This window comes from Schistocerca piceifrons, chromosome X, assembly GCF_021461385.2.
Source record: "Schistocerca piceifrons isolate TAMUIC-IGC-003096 chromosome X, iqSchPice1.1, whole genome shotgun sequence".
Classification (NCBI taxonomy): Eukaryota; Metazoa; Arthropoda; class Insecta; order Orthoptera; family Acrididae; genus Schistocerca; species Schistocerca piceifrons.
The window spans coordinates 654,107,182-654,128,427 of NC_060149.1; the positions used below are offsets into that span (position 1 = coordinate 654,107,182).

Below are 21,246 nucleotides of genomic sequence, written 5' to 3' on the forward strand. Positions count from 1 at the left end.
CCGACACAGGACCACCGAGTCCCTGCGAGAAGCCCGCAGGGAGGAACGCCACACAGCGGTCGTCTCCTTGACAGCCCGCAGTTTATTCGGGGCTGTCATGCCACGCCACTCAGCAGCCCACAGCCCAACACGGCGCAACACCAGCTGCTGGTCGCGAGCCGTAAGGCCGATCTCCAAAGCTGGGGCGTCTATCGCCCCTTTGGCCAGCCTGTCAACACGTTCGTTCCCCGGGATGCCAACGTGACCTGGCGTCCAAACAAAAACCACCGAACGACCAGAGTGGGTAATGGTGGAAACAGACTCCCGAATAGAGGACACCAGAGGAGAAGAGGGATAGCAGCGGTCGATGGCCTGGAGGCTGCTCAGGGAGTCACTGCAGATGACGATGGACGCACCTGAGCAGGAACGCATATGCTCAAGAGCGCGCAAGATGGCCACCAGCTCTGCAGTAAAAACACTACAGCCAGCTGGCAAGGAGTGCTGTTCAACATGGGCAGCGTGAGCAAAAGCGTAGGCAGTGCGACCATCAACCAGGGAACCATCAGTGTAGACAGGCTCACAGCCCGGAAATGAGGCGAGGAGCGCAAGAAAACGGCGACGGAGGGCCACAGGCGGAACCGAGTCCTTAGGTCCCTGCGCCAAATCCAGACGGACGGACGGGACAAACACCAGGGAGGTGTAGGTGTACAGACCCGGAAGGGAGGCAGAAGAGGGAATGACCCCAGTTCTGACAGCAGGGACTGGACACGGACAGCTACGGAAAGCCCAGACCGAGGTCGCCGTTCGGGCAGATGGAGGACCATAGCAGGGAAAAGCAGGCGACGATTGGGATGGTCTGGCGAGCAATGAACGTGGACAGCATAGTCGGCGAGCAGACAATGGCGGCGAATCCGCAGCGGGGGAACCCCGGCCTCCACCAGTAGACTATCCACGGGGCTGGTGCGAAAAGCGCCAGTTGCAAGCCGAACCCCACAGTGATGTATGGGGTCTAACAACTTCAAGACTGAGGGTGACGCAGACCCATAGGCCAGGCTCCCATAATCAAGCCGGGACTGCACAAGGGCTCTGTACAATCGCAGTAGCGTGCAGCGATCTGCACCTCAAGACGTGTGGCTAAGGCAGCGGAGGGCGTTGAGGTGCCGCCAGCATTTTTGCTTCAGCTGAGTAACATGAGGAACCCATGTCAGCCGGGCATCAAACTCAAGTCTCAAGAAGCGGCAAGTGTCCACCACTTCAAACAGGTGGCCGTCGAGGTAAAGTGCAGGATGAGGGTGGACCGTCCGACGCCTGCAGAAGTGCATAACTTGAGTCTTGGCAACAGAGAACTGAAAACCATGAGTCAGAGCCCATGATGCTGCCTTGCGAACGGCGACTTGCAGCCTGCGTTCGGCGACTCCCGTAGTCGTGGAGCTAAAGGAGATGCAGAAGTCGTCGGCATACAAAGAAGGAGACACCGACGACCCTACTGCTGCTGCCAGACCATTCATGGCCACTAGGAATAAGGAGACGCTCAACACCGAGCCCTGCGGGACCCCATTTTCCTGTATATAAGAGGAACTAGAGGTGGCACCGACTTGCACCCAGAAAGATCGGCGCAATAAAAAGCTTTGAAGAAAAGCCGGGAGCCGACCACGAAGACCCCACTCATGCAACGTGGCGAGGATGTGATGCCTCCATGTGGTGTCATACGCCTTCCGCAGATCGAAAAATACAGCAACGAGATGCTGACGTCGGGCAAAGGCCGTACGGACAGCAGATTCCAGCCGCACCAAATTGTCCACTGCAGACCGGCCCCGACGGAGGCCACCCTGGGATGGAGCGAGGAGACCGTGCGACTCAAGGATCCAACACAAACGCCGCCCCACCATACGTTCGAGCAATTTGCACAAACCGTTGGTGAGGGTAATGGGACGATAGCTGTCCACCGCCAGGGGGTCCGCACCGGGCTTCAAGATGGGGACAATAACACCCTCTCGCCATTGCGACGGGAACACGCCTTCGCTCCAAATGCGATTAAATATCGCGAGAATGTGTCTCTGGCAGTCCCTGGAGAGATGCTTCAGCATCTGTGCGTGGATGCAGTCCGGTCCTGGTGCTGTATCAGGGCAATCGGCGAGGGCAGCGAGGAATTCCCTCTCGCTGAAAGGAGCATTGTAAGTTTCAGAACGACGCGTGTGGAACGATAATGGCGTCTGCTCGGCCCGCTCCTTGAGAGAGCGAAAGGCGGGGGGATAAGTTGCAGTCGCAGAGCTCATAGCGAAGTGCGCAGCAAGGTGTTCAGCAATGGCGGCAGCGTCCGTGCACACAGCGCCGTCCAAAGAGATCCCAGGGACACCCGTAGGGGTCTGGTGTCCATAAATCCGCCGTATCCGGGACCACACGAGCGAGGGGGAAACATGGGAGCCCAAGGAGGAAACATACCGCTCCCAGCACTCCTGCTTACGCCGTGCAATAAGACGACGGGCAAAGGCACGGAGCCTCTTAAAGGCGATGGGGGTCTCCAGAGACGGGTGCCGCCTATGACGCTGGACAGCCCGCCTACGGTCGCGAATAGCCTCAGCAATCTCCGGCGACCACCAGGGGACAGCCTTCCTCCGAGGGAGGCCAGAAGAACAGGGGATGGAAGCCTCGGCCGCTGAAATGATGGACATGGTTAAAACACGGACCACCTCGTCAATGTCACCCTGTGGGGGAGACTCAATGGTTGCAGCGGAAGTAAAAGCTGGCCAGTCAGCCCTGTGGAGAGCCCAGCGGGGCAAGCGCCCAGAAGAATGACACTGGGGCAGTGACAAATAGATGGGAAAATGGTCACTACCACACAGGTCAGGGTGCACTCTCCAGTGGAGGGATGGGACAAGGCCAGGGCTGCAAATAGAGAGATCGATGGCCGAGAACGAGCCATGGGCCACACTGAAATGCGTGGGAGCACCGGTGTTCAAGAGGCTAAGGTCGAGCTGAGCCAACACATGCTCCACGGCCCTACCGCGAACATCGGAGACAGTCCCACCCCATAGAGGGTTGTGGGCATTGAAATCGCCCAGCAGCAAAAAAGGTGGCGGCAGTTCGGCTATCAGAGCAGCCAGGACATGCTGTGCGACAGCACCATCAGGTGGAAGGTAAATACTGCAGACGGTGATAGCCTGTGGCGTCCACACCCGAACAGCGACAGCCTCTAAAGCTGTTTGTAGAGGTACAAACTCGCTGTGGAGAGAGTTAAGGACATATATGCAGACGCCAACAGACACCTTTTCATAAGCTGCCCGGTTCTTAAAATAACCCCGATAGCCACGGAGGGCGGGGGTTCGCATTGCTGGAAACCAAGTTTCCTGCAGAGCAATGTAAAGGAAAGGATGACGGCTGATAAGTTGGCGGAGCTCAGCTAGATGGTGGAAGAAACCGCTGCAGTTCCACTGGAGAATGGTATTAGCCATGGATGGGAAAGGCGTGAAGGGACTGGGGAGGCAGATTACGCCTCCGGGGCCCCTGCTGCTACTGAGTCACCACCTGGACAACAGCCATCCATTGCATCCGAGGGACTGGCGAGATCCATGTCCTCAGCGGACGCCAGAATCTCCACCTCATCTTCGGACGCAGAGTGGGTCTGGCTGGGAGGGCCTCACTGGGTCAGTCTCAGGGACTGAAGACGACCGTGACGCCCTACGACCAGCGACTGGTGGTTGTTTGACAAACTTGCGGGCGTCCTCTTTGGCACTGGGCAAAGCCTGGGATGGGAGGGCCCCAAGGGACCCCTTCCGGGCGAGAGGAGCCGAAGAAGGCTCACGCTTCTCCGGCTGTGAAGGGGGAACAGATGTCCCCGGTGGTTGGGGTGGTGTTGCTCCTGAAGGAGATGGAGCAGGAGCAACAGGGAGTGAAGTGCCCCCCGCAGCCAAGGGGGCCGGTGAATTCTGGCAGAGCTGAGAGCGAACTCGTGTTGCAGCAGCGGCATAGGTGGACGTCATGGGCACGGGATGGAGCCGCTCATATTTCCGCCTGGCCTCGGTGTAGGTTAGGCGGTCCAGGGTCTTATATTCCATTATCTTCCTTTCCTTCTGGAAGATCCGACAGTCTGGTGAGCAGGGGGAATGGTGTTCTCCACAGTTAACACAGATGGGAGGCGGAGCACATGGAGTATCAGGATGCGAAGGACGTCCGCAATCCCGACACGTGATGCTGGAAGTACAGCGAGATGACATGTGCCCGAACTTCCAGCATTTAAAACACCGCATCGGAGGAGGGATATATGGTTTCACATCACAACGGTAAACCATCACCTTGACCTTTTCGGGTAAGACATCACCCTCAAAGGCCAAGATGAAGGCACCGGTGGCTACCTGATTATCCCTCGGACCCCGATGGACGCGCCGGACAAAGTGAACACCTCGTCGTTCGAGGTTGGCGCGTAATTCATCGTCGGACTGCAGAAGAAGATCCTTGTGGAATATAATACCCTGGACCATGTTGAGAGTCTTATGCGGCGTGATGGTAACTGAAACATCCCCCAACTTGTCACAATTGAGCAACCTCCGTGACTGGGCAGAGGATGCCGTTTTGATGAGCACAGAGCCAGAGCGCATCTTGGACAAGCCCTCCACCTCCCCGAACTTGTCCTCTAAATGCTCCACAAAAAACTGGGGCTTGGTCGACACGAACGATTCTCCATCAACCCGCGTACACACAAGGTACCGGGGTGAATAGTCTCCACTGCCTTTGATAGCAAGACGTTCCTCCCATGGAGTAGCTAGGGAGGGAAACGATCTCTGATCAAATTTCTTCCCGTTGAGGTTAGACCTCGATCGCTTAGAGACTGCTGGTGGAGGCCCACCAGCGATAGATGATGTACCACGCTTCATTGCGGGTCATCCGCCCTGATGCCACCTACTCCGACCAAGGGCCCTCCCCACGGGCGCCACCCAGCCACAGCAATAGCCACCTGGCAGGATGGCCATTGCCGGGAGTCCTGATGCCCCAGGGAGATGGGCATCTACTCCTTGGCATACGTGGGGAGTGAACGGCGCAGGCATCAGTAGAGCGATCCCTGTGTTGTCAGGGGGCTACAACCAAGAGGGTACATGGCGGCCCCACCACAACGGACTGGCTACCGTGCTGGATGTTAGGTGACATGTGGTCCATGGGCGTCGCCAGTGCAGAAAATGGCCCTGCACAGTGCTTGGCAGAAAGAGCACGCAGGAGCGCATCCATGCCCAAGCGATGGAGAGCGGGCAGGACTGCAATGCAACGACGAATAAGATGGCGAAAGTTCTCAACACAACATGGACACAATGCACCAAGTAAGGCGCCCTTCCCCAATCGGCTCGCTCCTCGGAAAAATTTTGAGATATGGAGGTCAAACCCGACAGGGGACCAACACAAGGCCGAAACGTTTGAGACTCCTATTAGTCGCCTCTTACGACAGGCAGGAATACCGCGGGCCTATTCTAACCCCCGAACCCGCAGGGGGGTCACAGACAGGAGCGCCTGCGATGGTGTACTTAACGACGAACCTGGGTGCACAAATGGCAAAACGTCATTTTTTCGGATGAATCCAGGTTCTGTTTACAGCACCATGATGGTCACACGCACGTTTGGCGACATCGAGGTGAACGCACATTGGAAGCGTGTATTCGTCATCGCCATACTCGCGTATCACCCAGTGTGATGGTATGGGGTGCCACTGGTTAAACGTCTTGGTCACCTCTTGTTCGCATTGACGGCACTTTGAACAGTGGACGTCACATTTCAGATGTGTTATGACCCGTGGCTCTACCCTTCATTCGATCCCTGCGAAACCCTACATTTCAGCAGGATAATGCACGACCGCATGTTGCAGGTCCTGTACGGGCCTTTCTGGATACAGAAAATGTTCGACTGCTGCCCTGGCCAACACATTCTCCAGATCTCTCACCAATTGAAAACGTCTGGTCAATGGTGACTGAGCAACTGGCTCGTCACAATACGCCAGTCACTACTCTTGATGAACTGTGGTATCGTGTTGAAGCTGCATGGGCAGCTGTACCTGTACACGCCATCCAAGCTCTGTTTGACTCAATGCCCAGGCGTATCAAGGCTGTTATTACGGCCAGAGGTGGTTGTTCTGGGTACTGATTTCTCAGGATCTATGCACCCAAATTGCGTGAAAATGTAATCACGTGTCAGTTCTAGTATAATATATTTGTCCAATGAATACCCGTTTATCATCTGCATTTCTTCTTGGTGTAGCAATTTTAGTGGCCAGTAGTGTAATATTCTAGTATTTCTGGAAAAAGATACTGACAACAATGTGGATTGAAGAAATTAGAAAAGAACTAGAAAGAAACAAATCAAAGAATTCAAAATAACAGAAAATAACCTTTTTAGAAATAACATACTAAATTTAGAAAACTTTCTAGACAGAAAAGTTGCAAAATAGAGAACATGTACAGAAGAAACGAAAAGACACAATGTAAAGAAGATTAGGGAGCACTGGAAAAATAGGAAGCAACAAAGAAAGAAGGGAACTGAAGTAGTTATGATATCCTCATTGGTCAATATAAAGATTTAAAAAATTACCAGTGGTAATATCGGACACCAGTGTTTTCCCAAAGCTAACTGTGGCAAGTCTATAGCACTTTGCTCTGTTGGCAATTGAAGAAGGTAATTGTGCAGAATACCTATAGAGAAGTTCATTGGACTTTTTGAGAATCTAGTTAACTTACTGATAAAAGCTTTTGTCTAAACAATTATCATTATATCAATAAAATGTAAAACTGAACCATTTAATAAGCATGTCATTGGATACTGAAGAACTTGCAGCAGCACGTTGGAAACATTCGGAGCTTTCTGGAAACAGGCACAACAAAATCAGCCACAATTTGAAGAATTTATTGGCAGGAGTTCACATAAATTCACTTTTGGAAAATGGGGAACAAAGCATGCATTTGAATCAGAGGGCTACAGAATTTTCAAAGCAAAAAAATAGGGAAAAACTGTTACAAAATATGTTCCACATTTAGGAACAGTCCTCACTGTCAGTTGCGAAATTTTAGATTGTATAATAGATTTCCAGTGATGCAATGGCAGAATATCCATGTTCTCCTTCAAAGGCACATATAAGGTACAGTATATACAATAGTTAATCCCACAGGCCATTCAACCAGGCTAATGAAACAAACAGAGAAGAAACAGATACATTCTGGAAAGAACTTGAAGAAATTACCACAACAACTGCACAGAAACACGCAATAATACTGCTAGAGGATTTAAATGCACAATTGGGCAGAGGCAGAAAATTCAGGAACTTTGCAAGGAGCCTCCCAGCCACAAAACAACAAATAGAAACAGCAAAAGACTAGCCGAACTCAGCAGACCAACCAACCTAATAATGAAATTTACTGCCTTTAAGCATCTCCCCAGAAAACATGAAGCTCTCCAAATCACAATTTACGTGAATTTAAATAGATCACGTTCAACTATACAAAGATTCCTCCCCAGAAATCCAGAACATTAAGGTAATAAGAAATACTGAGCTAAATTCTGACCACTAGCTACCTAAAGTCAAAGTTAGATCTGGACCAAGAAATACAAAGAGACAAACCAAACCAAGGACTCTGAAATATTACATTGAAAAATTAAAACAAAGGAGGAACTACAGTGGTAATCTGGAAACAAAAAATCCAGAAAACTGAAAACAAATGAAACACTATCTTGTTCAAGCAGCAAAATAAACAATTCTTTTGACCAAAATCAAATGATGTGTGTGGTGGAATTTGGAATGAGATGAAGTAATTAGACACAAGAAGATAAAATGAATGGCAGAAATGGAATAAAGACAAGAATGAACGAACGAACGCACACACACACACACACACACACACACACACACACACACACACACACACACACGGGCAAGATTAAATACTAAGAGAAATTATGATAAAAACCAATTAAAACAAATAGATCATGACAGGTTTACTTTTACGTAAGAATACATTCAATACTCATGTCCTATCTCCCAATGAAAGAGAAAATCCAGGAAATTATCAAATCCCTCAAAAACAATAAAGCACCTGGGGAGGATTCCACACAAGTAGAACTTAAAAAATATTTGAATAACAAATTTCTGGATAAGCTGACTGAAATCATCCAAAATATTTAGTTAATATACGAGAATTTTGAACACAGGCTTGATCCACTCCCTGCTCAAAGCAAGGGATAAAACCGATGTGAACAATTGCAGAGGTATTTCACTCTCTACCAGTTACCTACAAAATCTTATTGCTAGCATTAGTAACTACGGCACAACAACTCAATCCCAAAATTGGTGAATATCAATATGGTTTTAGAAAAAAAAAATAATAAATAAATAAATAAAAGATCATGTTCAGAGTAGATTCTCAACTTAAAGTCAGTAATAATGTATATGAAAAGAAGATCTAAAAATTTCATAATCACTTTTGTTAACTTAAGAAAAGCTATAGGAAGTCACTGTTTTGAAATAACGAACTGGGTTTAGACAGTATAACTGCAGGTCTATTTAAGAAAATACTAACACCCACTTATCCTATAATGAAATTTCTATGTTTTGAAATTAAAATTGGAGTCAGACAGGGAGATGGTCTCTCCCAACTGCTATTTAACTGTTTTCCATGAAAAGACATGAGAGAATGGAGTATCTCATCAGGACAAAGACAAATCAACGAGGAAGTTAGACTAGGTTACAAAAGTCACCGTTTACTAATAGATTAACTAACTTTTGCAGATGACCTGGTTATTTTTTCAGGCTCAATAGAATCAGCCACTCGACCAATAGAACTGCTCAAACAACAGGTTGACAAGAAATCTACTCTGAGAAGACAAATTTATGGCAAACATTAAGGCAGCTTCCAAGATAATGAATAAATGTGGAAAAAATTGATAGAACAATAAGAAGTCAAGTATGTAGGAGAAGCAACTGAACACGACATTTTGGAGAAAGAAGGCATTAAAGCAAGAGTTAATAAGAGGAAAACATCATTTACATAACTAAGGATGTACCAGTATATAACTTAAGAAATCAATATCCCTCAATGCTAAACTCAGACAGTACTCTATAGTGGGGGCTGTGATGGAAGCAGTGGAAATCACAGAAAGAATTACTATAAGGAAATTTTGGAACCAGTTAAAGAGAAAACACAACACAAAAAATTACATGCATGCTTTGGAAAAGATGAATAACTTTCTATAGCCACAGGCCCAGGACAAACCCCAACAGACTGAGAAAAAGACAGTTCACTTATTTTAGTAAATTAAAAATTGGTAACACATAGAGCAAAGAAATTGGAAGGTAGACAGACAAACTCTACATTACTCTGAAAGATACTGAGGAATGGCTGCCACTCGGGAATAAATTTCGAGATTCCAATCGGTTCCACGAAAACTCCAAGAAGATTGGAGCCACTTGGTGAGACGAAAGGAGAGAGGAACACTGACAATACATAACAGAAATGTGGAAGAAAAGAAAGGAGAAACAGTTGAAATAAACATAGCCCATAATAGTAATTATTATTATGGGAACAATACTGGTTTTTGCCGGGAATGATTTGGGAGAACCATGGCAAAGCAAAATCTCTGTCTATGCTTTTTATTATGGCTGTTTACTCAATACACTTCTTACAATAATATTGTGAAAATTCATAATGGGTGATTACTTTTATAGTCATACTTAAGTATAATCGGTCTCATTTTCATTTTTCTAAGTACTCTTCTGCTCTATTTTTCCAAATACACTGAACTCTCCCTAACCCGGCCTCTGGTCGCTCATGCAGAAATGAGGTGCACAACAATGTTGTTCGTTAATTGTCAAGTTAAGCAGTGTTATACATACTTGAAATGGTGGCTTTCTTTCCAGTTCAGTACCATTGCACCAACTGCGACATAGTTGGGTATACAAACAGTGATCCAGTACTGTCAAATGTTTTTTTTATTCCAGTCTTTGATCACAATATCAATTCTTTAGGCGATGACCGGTTTCAGACCGTAATGACCATCCTCAGATCTGCAGTATAGAAATATATACACCTAGTGAGCAGTGTGTCTTTCAACACAATACAGCAATACATATCACTACGTAATATCATACAACCAGGGAAATGTACAGATAAAATACAGAACAACATACCTTTTTTATACCAAGTCCTGAAGTGATAAGGCCATAAGGGCATCGTCAAAACATATAATCAGCACAGCATTGTCACATAGATCTAAAATAAGGTGTAGAATAGGCCACATCATCCACATAGTCATTATTGCAACTGGCTACTGAAGTACCGTAGCTACCAGAAATCTGTTTCCCTGCATCCTCCCTAGATGTCGCTACTATGGGCTTAGATGTAGTCATCATTTACACAAAAACATAATCTGATAAAAACACATAAGGTAAAATACATGTAGCAGACTTTTAAATTGATAACTATCATAGAAACCAATTGTGATACATTAAAAGACGAATACAGTTACCCATATAAAATTATTAAAAGGAAATATATGAAGGGAATAGGACTGACCCTTTTTATAGTGAATTTACGGTCAACAATTAATATATGTAATATATTGCCTGTAGCAACCTATAAATTGCCTATGAATGATAAAATGTCTATATGACAGCTGAAAAAAAGACAGATCAATGATCAGCGCCCTCTGTTGGGTCAGCTGCCGGGATGTTATGTAAGAACTTAACCACTAGAGGGCTTTACATACAATGTGATATGTCTCCCACAGGAAACATTGAAACAACATATTAACAGTCAATAAATAAAAGTATATAGTCTGGCTAGACATTCCATGAATAGGTAGGACACAATCAGTTACAGGATTAGAGTGACTAATGTATGGAAGTAAGGTAAATGCCTACTGTTCTAGAGATAAATCATCAAGTAAGGCTATGTATAAACATGCAAGGCATTATTTGGTTATCGTAGTACGTTATCAAACAAAGCAAAATAGGTGCTGGGCACAAAATTGCTTTGCCCACTGAGTACCCTAGTGGGCTCATGCTTTTGGCTTTGTAAATCTCCAACTTCTCCAACAAGTCGAGAACGCGACCCTTCTCTGCCCTGTGTAGAATATGCACACAACTCTTGATATTGCCTATAGTGTGGCCGGTTTCTGCCAAAAGCATTCCCAATGCAGTTTTGTTATGTGCCTGCAAATGCTCCCTGAATCTAATCTTAAAAGAACGGCTAGTTTGACCGATGTAAAATTTGTTACAACTACTACAAATGATCTTGTAAACCCACGAACCATCAAATTTATCAGCATCTTTACTCAAACTATGTTTTACACAGAGTTTCAGAGTGTTGTTAACTTGAAAACCACATCAAACCTTGGATTTATTCTAATACTTTTCTATTTGTTGCGACATTTTTCTGTAAAATTTAATTGGAATAGTTTCAGGTTTTCTTTATTCTTTCTTTTTTCTAAATAATTGTGGGTCTGCCTACCATTTACTTTCTGTTTTTTTATCCTATTGTATGGGTGCATGACATCTTTAGCTGAGAAACCGTTGGCTACTGCAATTTGCCTTAATATACTAAGTTCTTGGCATATTTCATTGTTGGCCAATGGTAATCTAAAAAGTCAGTGGATCATAGAGGTGAAAAGGGCCCTTTTATATCGTGGCGGATGGCATGAACTGGCTCTGATAATAGTACCTGTACATGTAGGCTTTCTGAAAATCAAAAATTTATGTCTGTTATCAACCTTCTTAATTGTAAGGTCTCAATAGTTAATGGAGCCTGCTTCTTCTATTTCTGTAGTAAACGCTATTTTTTGGTGCATGCTGCCATGGCTTGAGCAAATGTGGTAACCTTATTCTCGTCCCCCTCTAAGAGTAACAGGACGTCATTGACATAAAGTTTGTAATATATAGTCTTGTCTTTCAGTCGTGGAAACATAGCAAAGAACTTACATTCTGAGTCGTTCATGAAAATGTCTGCTAACGTACCAGCCAAACTGTTACCTACCCCAAGACCATGTTTTTGTTGTTATATTTTGCCATTGAATGTAAAATATTTATAAGTTAACGCAAATTCTAAAATTTCTATTAATTCTGTGTATTCTGCAGTACTAATCTTGTTATGAGTTAGCAGATTACATTTAATAATCTGAATCATTTCCTTTATCGGGACACTACTGTAGAGGCCTTTTTACATCTAGGGAAGCTAGTGTCGCATTATTTGGAATATGTACATCTTTAATCGCATTAGCAAGGTCAGAACTGTTTTTCACCCAAACATTGGTAGAGAAAGTGTACATTGCTTTCATTTTGTTGTTAAGAAACTTATTTAATTTACAACATGGCGATGACAAATTGTTAACAATTGGACGGACTGGGTTTCCTTTCTTATGTTTCTTAACCTGCGATATCAGTTGGGGGAGCTTAGGATTAATCAATTTTAGCGATTTCTTTATGTAAACGTTAAGCATAAATTAGGAGCTGTCTATCTTTTTCCGTAAACCTATTTGGAACTTCTGTGTTGGGTCTTTGTGAACTTCTATTATTTCATTTTCATAGAAGAATTCCTCCTTTTTCTTAATGTCCTCTTCATATATAATGACCACTGTATTACCTTTGTCTGCGTGAATGACCATTGCCTTCTCTTTTTTAAACTTTGTATTAAGATTTTTTTAAGATACGACTCTCATGACTGATGGCATTAGAAGAATTACTGTATTCGTCTTTTAATGTATCACAATTGGTTTCTATGATAGTTATCAATTTTAAAAGTCTGCTACATGTATTTTACCTAATGTGTTTTTATCAGATTATGTTTTTGTGTAAATGATGATTACATCTACGCCCACAGTAGCGACATCTAGGGAGGATGTAGGCAAACAGGTTTCTGGGAGCTACTGTACTTCAGTAGCCAGTTGCAATAATGACTATGTGGACGATGTGGCCTATTCTACACCTTATTTTAGATCTATGTGACAATGCTGTGCTGATTATATTTATATGTTTTGACGATGCCATTATGGCCTTATCACTCTAGGACATGGTGTAAAAAAAGGTACGTTTTACAGTTTTTTTTCTGTACATTTCCCTGGTTGTATGATAGTATATTGTGATACGTATTGCTGTATTATGCTGAAAGACACACTGCTCACTAGGTGTATATATTTGTATACTGTAGATCTGAGGATGGTCATTATGGACTGAAACCGGTCATCGTCTAAAGAATTGATATTGTGATCAAAGACGGGAATAAAAAAACATTTGACAGTACCATTGCTTCTAAAAAAAAAAAAAAAAAAAAAAAAAAACATGTTACATTAGCTCTCAAGCAAAATTCAAAATTTAAGATACTCTGAACTGAGGTTCTTTGCAGAAAGTCACATCTGCTGAGTACAATGTTGGATGAGCAACTACTTATGACATCAAAAAGAAAGACGATGATATTCAACGGTATACAACCCAAATGGAAAAACAGAAGGTTATGAGAAAGTGTGAGACTGAATAACTGGATGTAGCTGTTTAAAGATCATTCACACAACACAGTAAGGGAATTCCAGTCAGTGGCCTGATAATAAAAGAAAAATCAGTTTCATTTACAAAACAAACTGGTAGCAGTAACTTTCTGCTGCAAGTGAGGGTTGGCTATAAAACTCAGAGGGTGTGGGTTGGGGGAGAACCCACAAAATGGTGTGTGGCAGCTGACAGTCACCAGGGAAAGTTTTTCAGCTATTGACAAAAATACAGTAGAGTTTGTAAAGGATATACGGAAGATAAAAGAATATTAAAGTGCTAAAGCCTTGTTGTACAATGCTGATTAAGCGGCTCTCTTATACACTCCCTCCTTCAAAAACATTAGCTGCCAAGAACAAGCAACAGAAACAGTACATAACATCAATGGCAAATGAGAGCCATGATCTAACACTTATGACTATTGGGGACCACCAACATCCACACTGTTTTCAACACAGTGGCAGAAACACATGACCAGTGCAAAATTAAGCTCGGAAGAAAACATGGATGGACAGACAGAGATTTTCTTAGTGGTTCCATGAAATATTTGTACCAGCTGTGGGCGAATAGTTGAAGAAGAAAAATCTTCCACTGAAAGCTCTCCTTATAATTGACAAGGCTCCCAGTGATCCTTCTTATGTGACTAAGATCCAATGGCATTCAAGCACTCTCTCTTCCACCCAATGTGACAGCCTTGATTCTGTTCAATGAGTCAGCTAATTCAGAATCAAGTGCTGACACTTTGTACGTTGGCATGATCTGCAAGTCTCCAGGAGGACGATGAAGATGATGCTGGTAAGTGGATGAATGAGGAAAATCGAGAGACAGATGAAACATTAACAGATGAAAAAATAAAAGTGTGCAGGAAAGTAACAATGAAAGTGACGACGAGGAAGACAGAGACAGAATTAAGATTCCTCACAATGCTATTGCTGAAGGTGCAGACATTTTCTTGTTAATGTCATGCAACAGCCAAGTACATGAAGCAGCAATGTAAAGCTTGTGAAACTGCTGCTTGGTAAAGCACACCACTTTTGAGTATCATCATTGTGACAACTAAAAATCTGGGATGTGTTACATAATGAGTAATACTACTGTATATGTATACACTAAAGAACTAAGTTTTAGATCATTGTAAGCATCAAATTCCACCCGCCTGCTTTGACGTGTCACATAATGGTGGTGTAGTGTGTGATGTCATATGGTGCAATGTTTTTGAGTTGGCTTGCGTTTTTAGATATCATGTAGTTGTATTTGATGCTCCCCCTCTGGTGATGGCTGATGAAGTGATGAATTTAACATGTGGTATTGGATTCATTTTAGTTTTGGTTATCACTGAGGTGAAGTGTGTTTATTTGAGCCTAGGCAGTCAGTACCGTAACGTGGATTTTGAAGTGTTTTCTTTGTTTTCAGGGAGTTGTTATGCTTTTTTCCCTTTTGTGGTGTGGTGGCAGCCAATTTAGGTGATTTTGTCAGAGGCTTCTGTTGCTAAGTAATTTTTGTTTTGATTTTATTCTATAGTAATTTTGATGTTTTGTCTGTTTTATATTTATGGTATTTTGGTTGTGTTGTAACTAATCTAGTGAATATGGGTTTTCAATATGTTGAGGTTCTGTGAGTTATGTACGTGTATGAAGTTTGTGGTTGTGGCTTCTTTATTAGTGGTTTGCCAGTAGGTATCGAGAGCAGCCATGTTTGAGGTATACAGGTCAAGGGAAATGTCTTATTCCACTTTTGAGAGTTGTAGGTGTCGGCTGTTGGTACTGCGTGCTTGGTTTGAGCTACACAGCTTGCGTGAAGTGTACAATTCCCGCTGGTTTTGTGGCTGTAGTGTTATGTTGTAAGTTGAGTTTTTTTTTCTTTTTGACAGTGCGGTGTTTCATACTGTTATACATTTAGCTTGTCCCTGTCCTAAACCTCCATATTTCCCACAGCTGTCATGTTACTTTCATTTCATTGTTGGAGTGAGATATTCTTGTGTCATCGTTATTTTTGTTCGCACTGTTGTAATGTGTATGTAGTGACGATATAGTCACCATTTTGTATATGCTGAAAGATGACATTTCCGCCATATTGATGACATCATGGGTCAAAGCAGATGAATAGAATTGGATGTTTCCCTAATTCTGTAAGTTTCCTATGAAAATGAATTTATCTCTATGTGTTTAAATTAAATAGGTGATTAAGGGCAGAAGAATCTTCCCTTTGAAGATGGAATTTGCCTGTATTAAAATGACAGTTTCAGCATTAACATAAGGTCGATTACGAAAACCACAGAAAAACTAAAGTCACAATTAAAGAAATCTGCACAATTACTCTCGCTATGTAGTCTATTAATATTCAGTTATACTTAAATATCAAGTGAAGTACAAACAATCATAAGAACATGTACAGTACCTTTCTTCTTACAGGAGATGCTCCTTCTGCAGTAGAAAACTTACTGCAGAAACTGAATGATGATGTATATGTACTGACAAACTAAAGCAATTATCAAACAAAGTATTTCACTCCTAAAATGTCTTCAGATAACATAAAGTAGTGTTCCACTTATTTAATAAATTTATAATTCATTTCATTCCTTAATGAAATCTCAGACACATGGTGAGGCATTATCATCTTTTCACCAAACAGTTCAAAACATATTTTTATTGATTTAAGGAATTACATATTGAAGATTCTGTCTTTCTCAGAAATTCTTTGTTCAAGGTTTGCTGAAAGTGGTCACCCTTTATTCTTGATTTTGCTGTCAACAATCTCTCCAAATTTTCATTACCAGTAGACGACCTAAACTGTGTTCTTCTTTTAGTCACAAGACTGAATATCCTCTCACATTTAGCATTACTCCGAGGGAATCTTAAAATACTTAGAACATAACATGTACTAAGTTGGAAAATTTTAAGATCCCATCACTACTTTTTAATTTTCTTATCAGGGACCACTGCATATCAATTCTCTCTTCCTTTCAGATTTCATGCAGTAGGTCATATATCCTAAATGCATAAAACTAGGACCGTAATTTGTCCATGGCTTCATGCTGTTTACCTGCATCTGCATTCAATAATGCCAGAAACTTTTCCACAAAATACTTCAGAAGAAAATGATGTATGGGAAACAGACCTAATTTGCACAACTTTTGTATTCCTTGACATTTCACTCTTTGGTGGGTATTTTGGACCATGTAGCCACATGTGACAATGAAATATTTTCATACACATGGGAATTCCTTCTTCTCAGAATGCTTGAGATGATCCACAAGTTGCGAAGTACAACTACCAATGTCCAAATCACAAATTTCATTCTTTCTGGTTTCTTCCGCTGTGGTAATCAACCTCTAAAAGAGATAAAAATTTTACCACTGAAGGTTGTACAAATTAAGACATTAAATTTTTTTTAATGTATCCACCACAGATCTTGCTGTAAATAGATGCGAGGCACACCTGACTGTAAAATTACATGCAGGTATAACATTTGACAAAAACATAGAGCCTTAATTAAATCTGATGACAGGAACATAAGAATCCTTTCTTCACGGGGCAGATTGTACTTAATTGAGGAATCCTGTTAAGATGTTTTGGATGTATAAGAACATGGAACTTGCAAATTCAACAGCTCTTCTTCTTGAAGAGGCACTACTCTAAATTGGTGATCCTTTCACCTTCAGAATATAAGTTTTGGAGACATAAAAGCTGATCACCCTTAACAGATTTCACTTCACAATTGAGTAGGCTGAACAAAGGCTTCCGCTGTTTCAATATCAAATTGTCCATCACTGTAGCTGAGTGGACAGTGCGCCGGCTTGTCATGCAGAGAGGGCAGAGTTTGATTCCCGACTGGGTTGGAGATTTTCTCCACTCAGGGACTAGGTGTTTGTGTCGTCTTCATCATCCTCATTTCATCCTCATCGATGCGCAAGTTGCCGAAGTGGCGTCACCTGAAAAGACTTGCACCAGGCGATCAGGTCCACCCATTGGGAGGCTCTCGCCATACGACACTTCATTTCAATACCAAATTAAACATTTGCTCACAGAAAGCCAATGGGTGCACAAATGCATCAAAATTTTCATCTCACCATCATATGAAATTTTTTTTCAGTTTCTCCTTTCTCTTTGTATTATTTTGTAGAAAATAGTATATGTCCAGTACACAATCATCGATCTGGAATGGCAAACATGTAGTTCCCTCTTTTGCAGCCAAACTTAACAAATTTTTAAGGACATCTAACAACAAACAGGTTAATCACATCACTTTTCAACACACATGCAACTCCATTCTTCATTCCATTACAGGTTCATTATCACAACACACGATCAAACTGTTATTGAAAGGAATATTACAGTTCTTCAGAGTGTTAAGAACAAGTGTTCCTGTGCTGATACCACTGAAATCCCCCTGTAAGTTCAGGAGAGATGATAAGCTGCTTTCAATTATTTTTGGTCGTAACAGCAATGGGAATATAGGTTGGAACCGCCTTTGATACTACCATCTGTTTAACTAGACAATGGCAAATCTCTATAATTTTCTATTATTTCTTCTTTTTCCTTTGTAGCATTTCTCTGATAGCTGTTACAGTTTTTGTCCTTGAAAGCTGTATTTTTTTTGCTATATTGCTATCTCACTTTCAATTTTATCACCGAATTTCAGTTTTGTATTGCTATTCACATATGTAACCTTTTCACGATGCTTTTCGGTTTCCACATGTTTTTAAATATCACTTTTCCCCACCATGCGACAAACAAATGTCACATTGGCTAACTGTACAAAATGTGAACAATGGACCTTTCGTACTCTCTATAATGCATGGTAATTGTTCCGGATACTGCTGTTAGAAAACTGATTTTTTTGTTGTTGCCATTACGAAAAAAAAGTTGGATAATGTGAGTCTTCAATTAAACACAATAAACACACAAAAACACAAATCAAACCAGACCATGAAAACACCTCTAATAATAACAGAATATATACTACAAAATGTGTGGGGAGCAGCAGAAATAACAACAATCAATATACAGGATGCACACGACAACCTCTCATTTCTAGGAACTTCAATATGTATATCAATTAAACAAGACTACTGAGCAAAGGACTTCCGACTGGTGGCACAAACTTGAATAGTGGGGTTCTAAATCAAATGCCTTCAGTTTGATGACATTTAACTAAAATTGGGCAATGGAAGGAAAGGGGAGGTGGGAGAAAACGTGAAAAATCAGGAGACTCCCACCTTAATTGGGAGAGTTGGCAGGTATGGGCATGGAAAAAGCTGCAAGTTCCAGACTGGGAAAAAGACAAGTCTCTTTTTCTTTCTTTCTTTTTTTTTTTACCTCCGAACATGTGTCAGTGTTGACAGTAGACTCTGCCGACATTTTATTAGGTATGCAATATACGGCGAACGCTTGCGGTAATCTTCCCGAAGAGATCTAAACAATCTGCGGCACCTACGCAAAAAAAGAGATAAGTACAAGACAATTATTAGAAATTATTGTCCAGTGGTAATCTTTTCAAAAAGAGAAAATATTTTTCATTCTCTGTGACAGTACATGGTTAAGACTCTTAATGTTTAACAAAACAGTAATTTCAACTCATAAAATGGAAACCTACCCTTCTTCATCAAAAAGTTTAATACATCTTAATGTTTCATGAAGGTGAGAAATACGAGAACGATCCTGCAGATTTATAGCTTCAGCCAACTGTAATTGCAGGAATGATACAAGTTCATTTTCTTTCTGAATTGATGACTGCCTCTGCAAAGAAAAATAATAAAAGTTTTAACAATCAAGAATGGTATAAAGATGGAATTTCATTTCGGTTCCGCTGAAAAAGTAAAAATAAGGTCATTTACTGTGGGAGCTATCAAATCTGAATATCTCCTCAAGTCATATGAGAATGAAGAATCTCGTGACAATGCCCTTGAATAAAAAATTCTCGGACTTTTTGATGCCCAGATAAAACCTCAAGCTTTTGAGGATTACCATCATGATCTTCAGCAGAAGCAAGTGACTGGCTTGGCTGCTGCTGTTGTGGCATTATTTATCCCATGGAAGGCTGCAGATTGATTAGCGTATGTAGTCCTGCTGCCACAGCTGGTTTCAATGTCTGGACTGGTGGTACCACTACTCATGTACGAGTGAAACCAATTTGGCAAATTTCTCTGATACCTCTCAGCATTGAGAGCCCACTTCCAATAACATTACATATGCTGTCCCAGTTGAACCTGTTCGCACACATTCTATTTTCTACAGCATCTTTAATTACTATACTCCAGTACGTAAAAGCAGGGACAAAACATTCATTCATCAAAGAGTATTTTGTGTTTACTTGTGAGGTTGTGCTCACCATCTGCTGATTTCTCTAGTACCCAATTTTTAATGTGCTGTTGATGTTCCGCACCAGGGTTGGAAATGATACAGATGAATTGGCCAGTGTAGTTGCACCCGCACTCACTAGGATACTATAAATCTCATGGACCCTGAGGGTCAGACTCCTTAACTGGGTGCAACATCATCTTTATCTTCTTGGGTTGTCAGAAAATAGTTCCGATTCCTTGTTTACTTTATACTAGATGAAGCACTGAAGAAAGCAAGGAACACAATTGGTGGCTCAACATGTGATTTTTCAATATTTTCACATTTCTGTTTCTTGGAGAGTCCCTTCTTTATATCATATGTCCTGTAGCCATTCTTTTGGAACACTTCAAAATCCAAGTGGTCATCATCAATCCATTTTAACAGTATACATCAATGTATTAAAAAAAAAAAAAAAAAAAAAAAAAAAATCTTCTCTCTTCTGTACTGGATGTTGGAAACATTGTGCTCTGAGATATAAATCAGTGTTTGTCAGCTTGCAGTACACAGTGGCCAAGCTCTCTCTCTCTCTCTCTCTCTCTCTCTCTCTCTCTCTCTCTGACTTTCGTTGTATCCACACATCTAAAAATGGCAACTTTCCTTCTCTCTCTGTCTCGACAGCGAAGTGGACATTTGTGTATATGCTGTTAATGTGTTCAGTGATCTGCTCCAGAGCTTCAACACCATATGGCCACACCATAAATGTGTCATCTGCTCCAGAGCTTCAACACCATATGGCCACACCATAAATGTGTCATCAACATAATGATAAAATGAAGATGGGCAAAACTGAGTGAAATTTAATGTTGATCAATATCACAGCAAAGTGTCATCACTGTTGGAGGATAATACCCTAACCTGTCATACAGCAGAAAAACGGTGTAGCTGCTGAAGAACTCTGGTCTATCAAATAATGTCATGAAAAATCTCACAGCTGGAGCTGCTAGACTTCCAAGGCTGTGCAGATTACCTAAAATTCACAAAGACACGCTATTGAGACTTATCATTAATATTATTGGTTCTCCCTCCTAAAGGCTAGCCAAATCTCTAACCAAGTTAATGACTCTGATAGTTTGTTGCTGTGAACATCACATTAAAAGCTCTGAGATGTTCACTGAGAAAATCAAACAAATACAGGCTAGTGCAAATGATAATTTATGTCAGCCTGGATGTGGTGTATCTATTTTGCAAAAGTTCCTGCGGAGGACACATGGAAACTATTGGAAGTATACTTCCCTCCCCAAACTATAAAGTTGTTTCAGTATGCTACGATGACCACCTGTTTCCTGTACAGTGGTAAATTTTATGAAATGACCGATGGAATGGCTATGGTTTCTCCACTACTCCAACAGTGGCCAACTTCTTTATGGAACATTTTGAGAAATGTGCTTTGAATTCGACTCAATTTTGCCCTTCTTCATTTTAACATCA

General features: G+C 42.1%; 1 protein-coding gene across 4 annotated transcripts in view; it reads right to left on the reverse strand.

Annotated features, from left to right (window-relative positions):
- LOC124721188 (GTPase-activating protein and VPS9 domain-containing protein 1) overlaps positions 1-21,246 on the reverse strand; it is a 362,758-nt gene that overhangs the window by 75,446 nt on the left and 266,066 nt on the right. For all 4 annotated transcript variants that reach the window (XM_047246031.1, XM_047246029.1, XM_047246032.1 and 1 more), the window contains 2 exons: positions 19,073-19,215; positions 18,796-18,909 (listed from right to left, as the gene is read on the reverse strand). In XM_047246031.1, the coding sequence (XP_047101987.1) occupies positions 18,796-18,909; positions 19,073-19,215 (257 nt within the window). The remainder of the gene's footprint in view (positions 1-18,795; positions 18,910-19,072; positions 19,216-21,246) is intronic.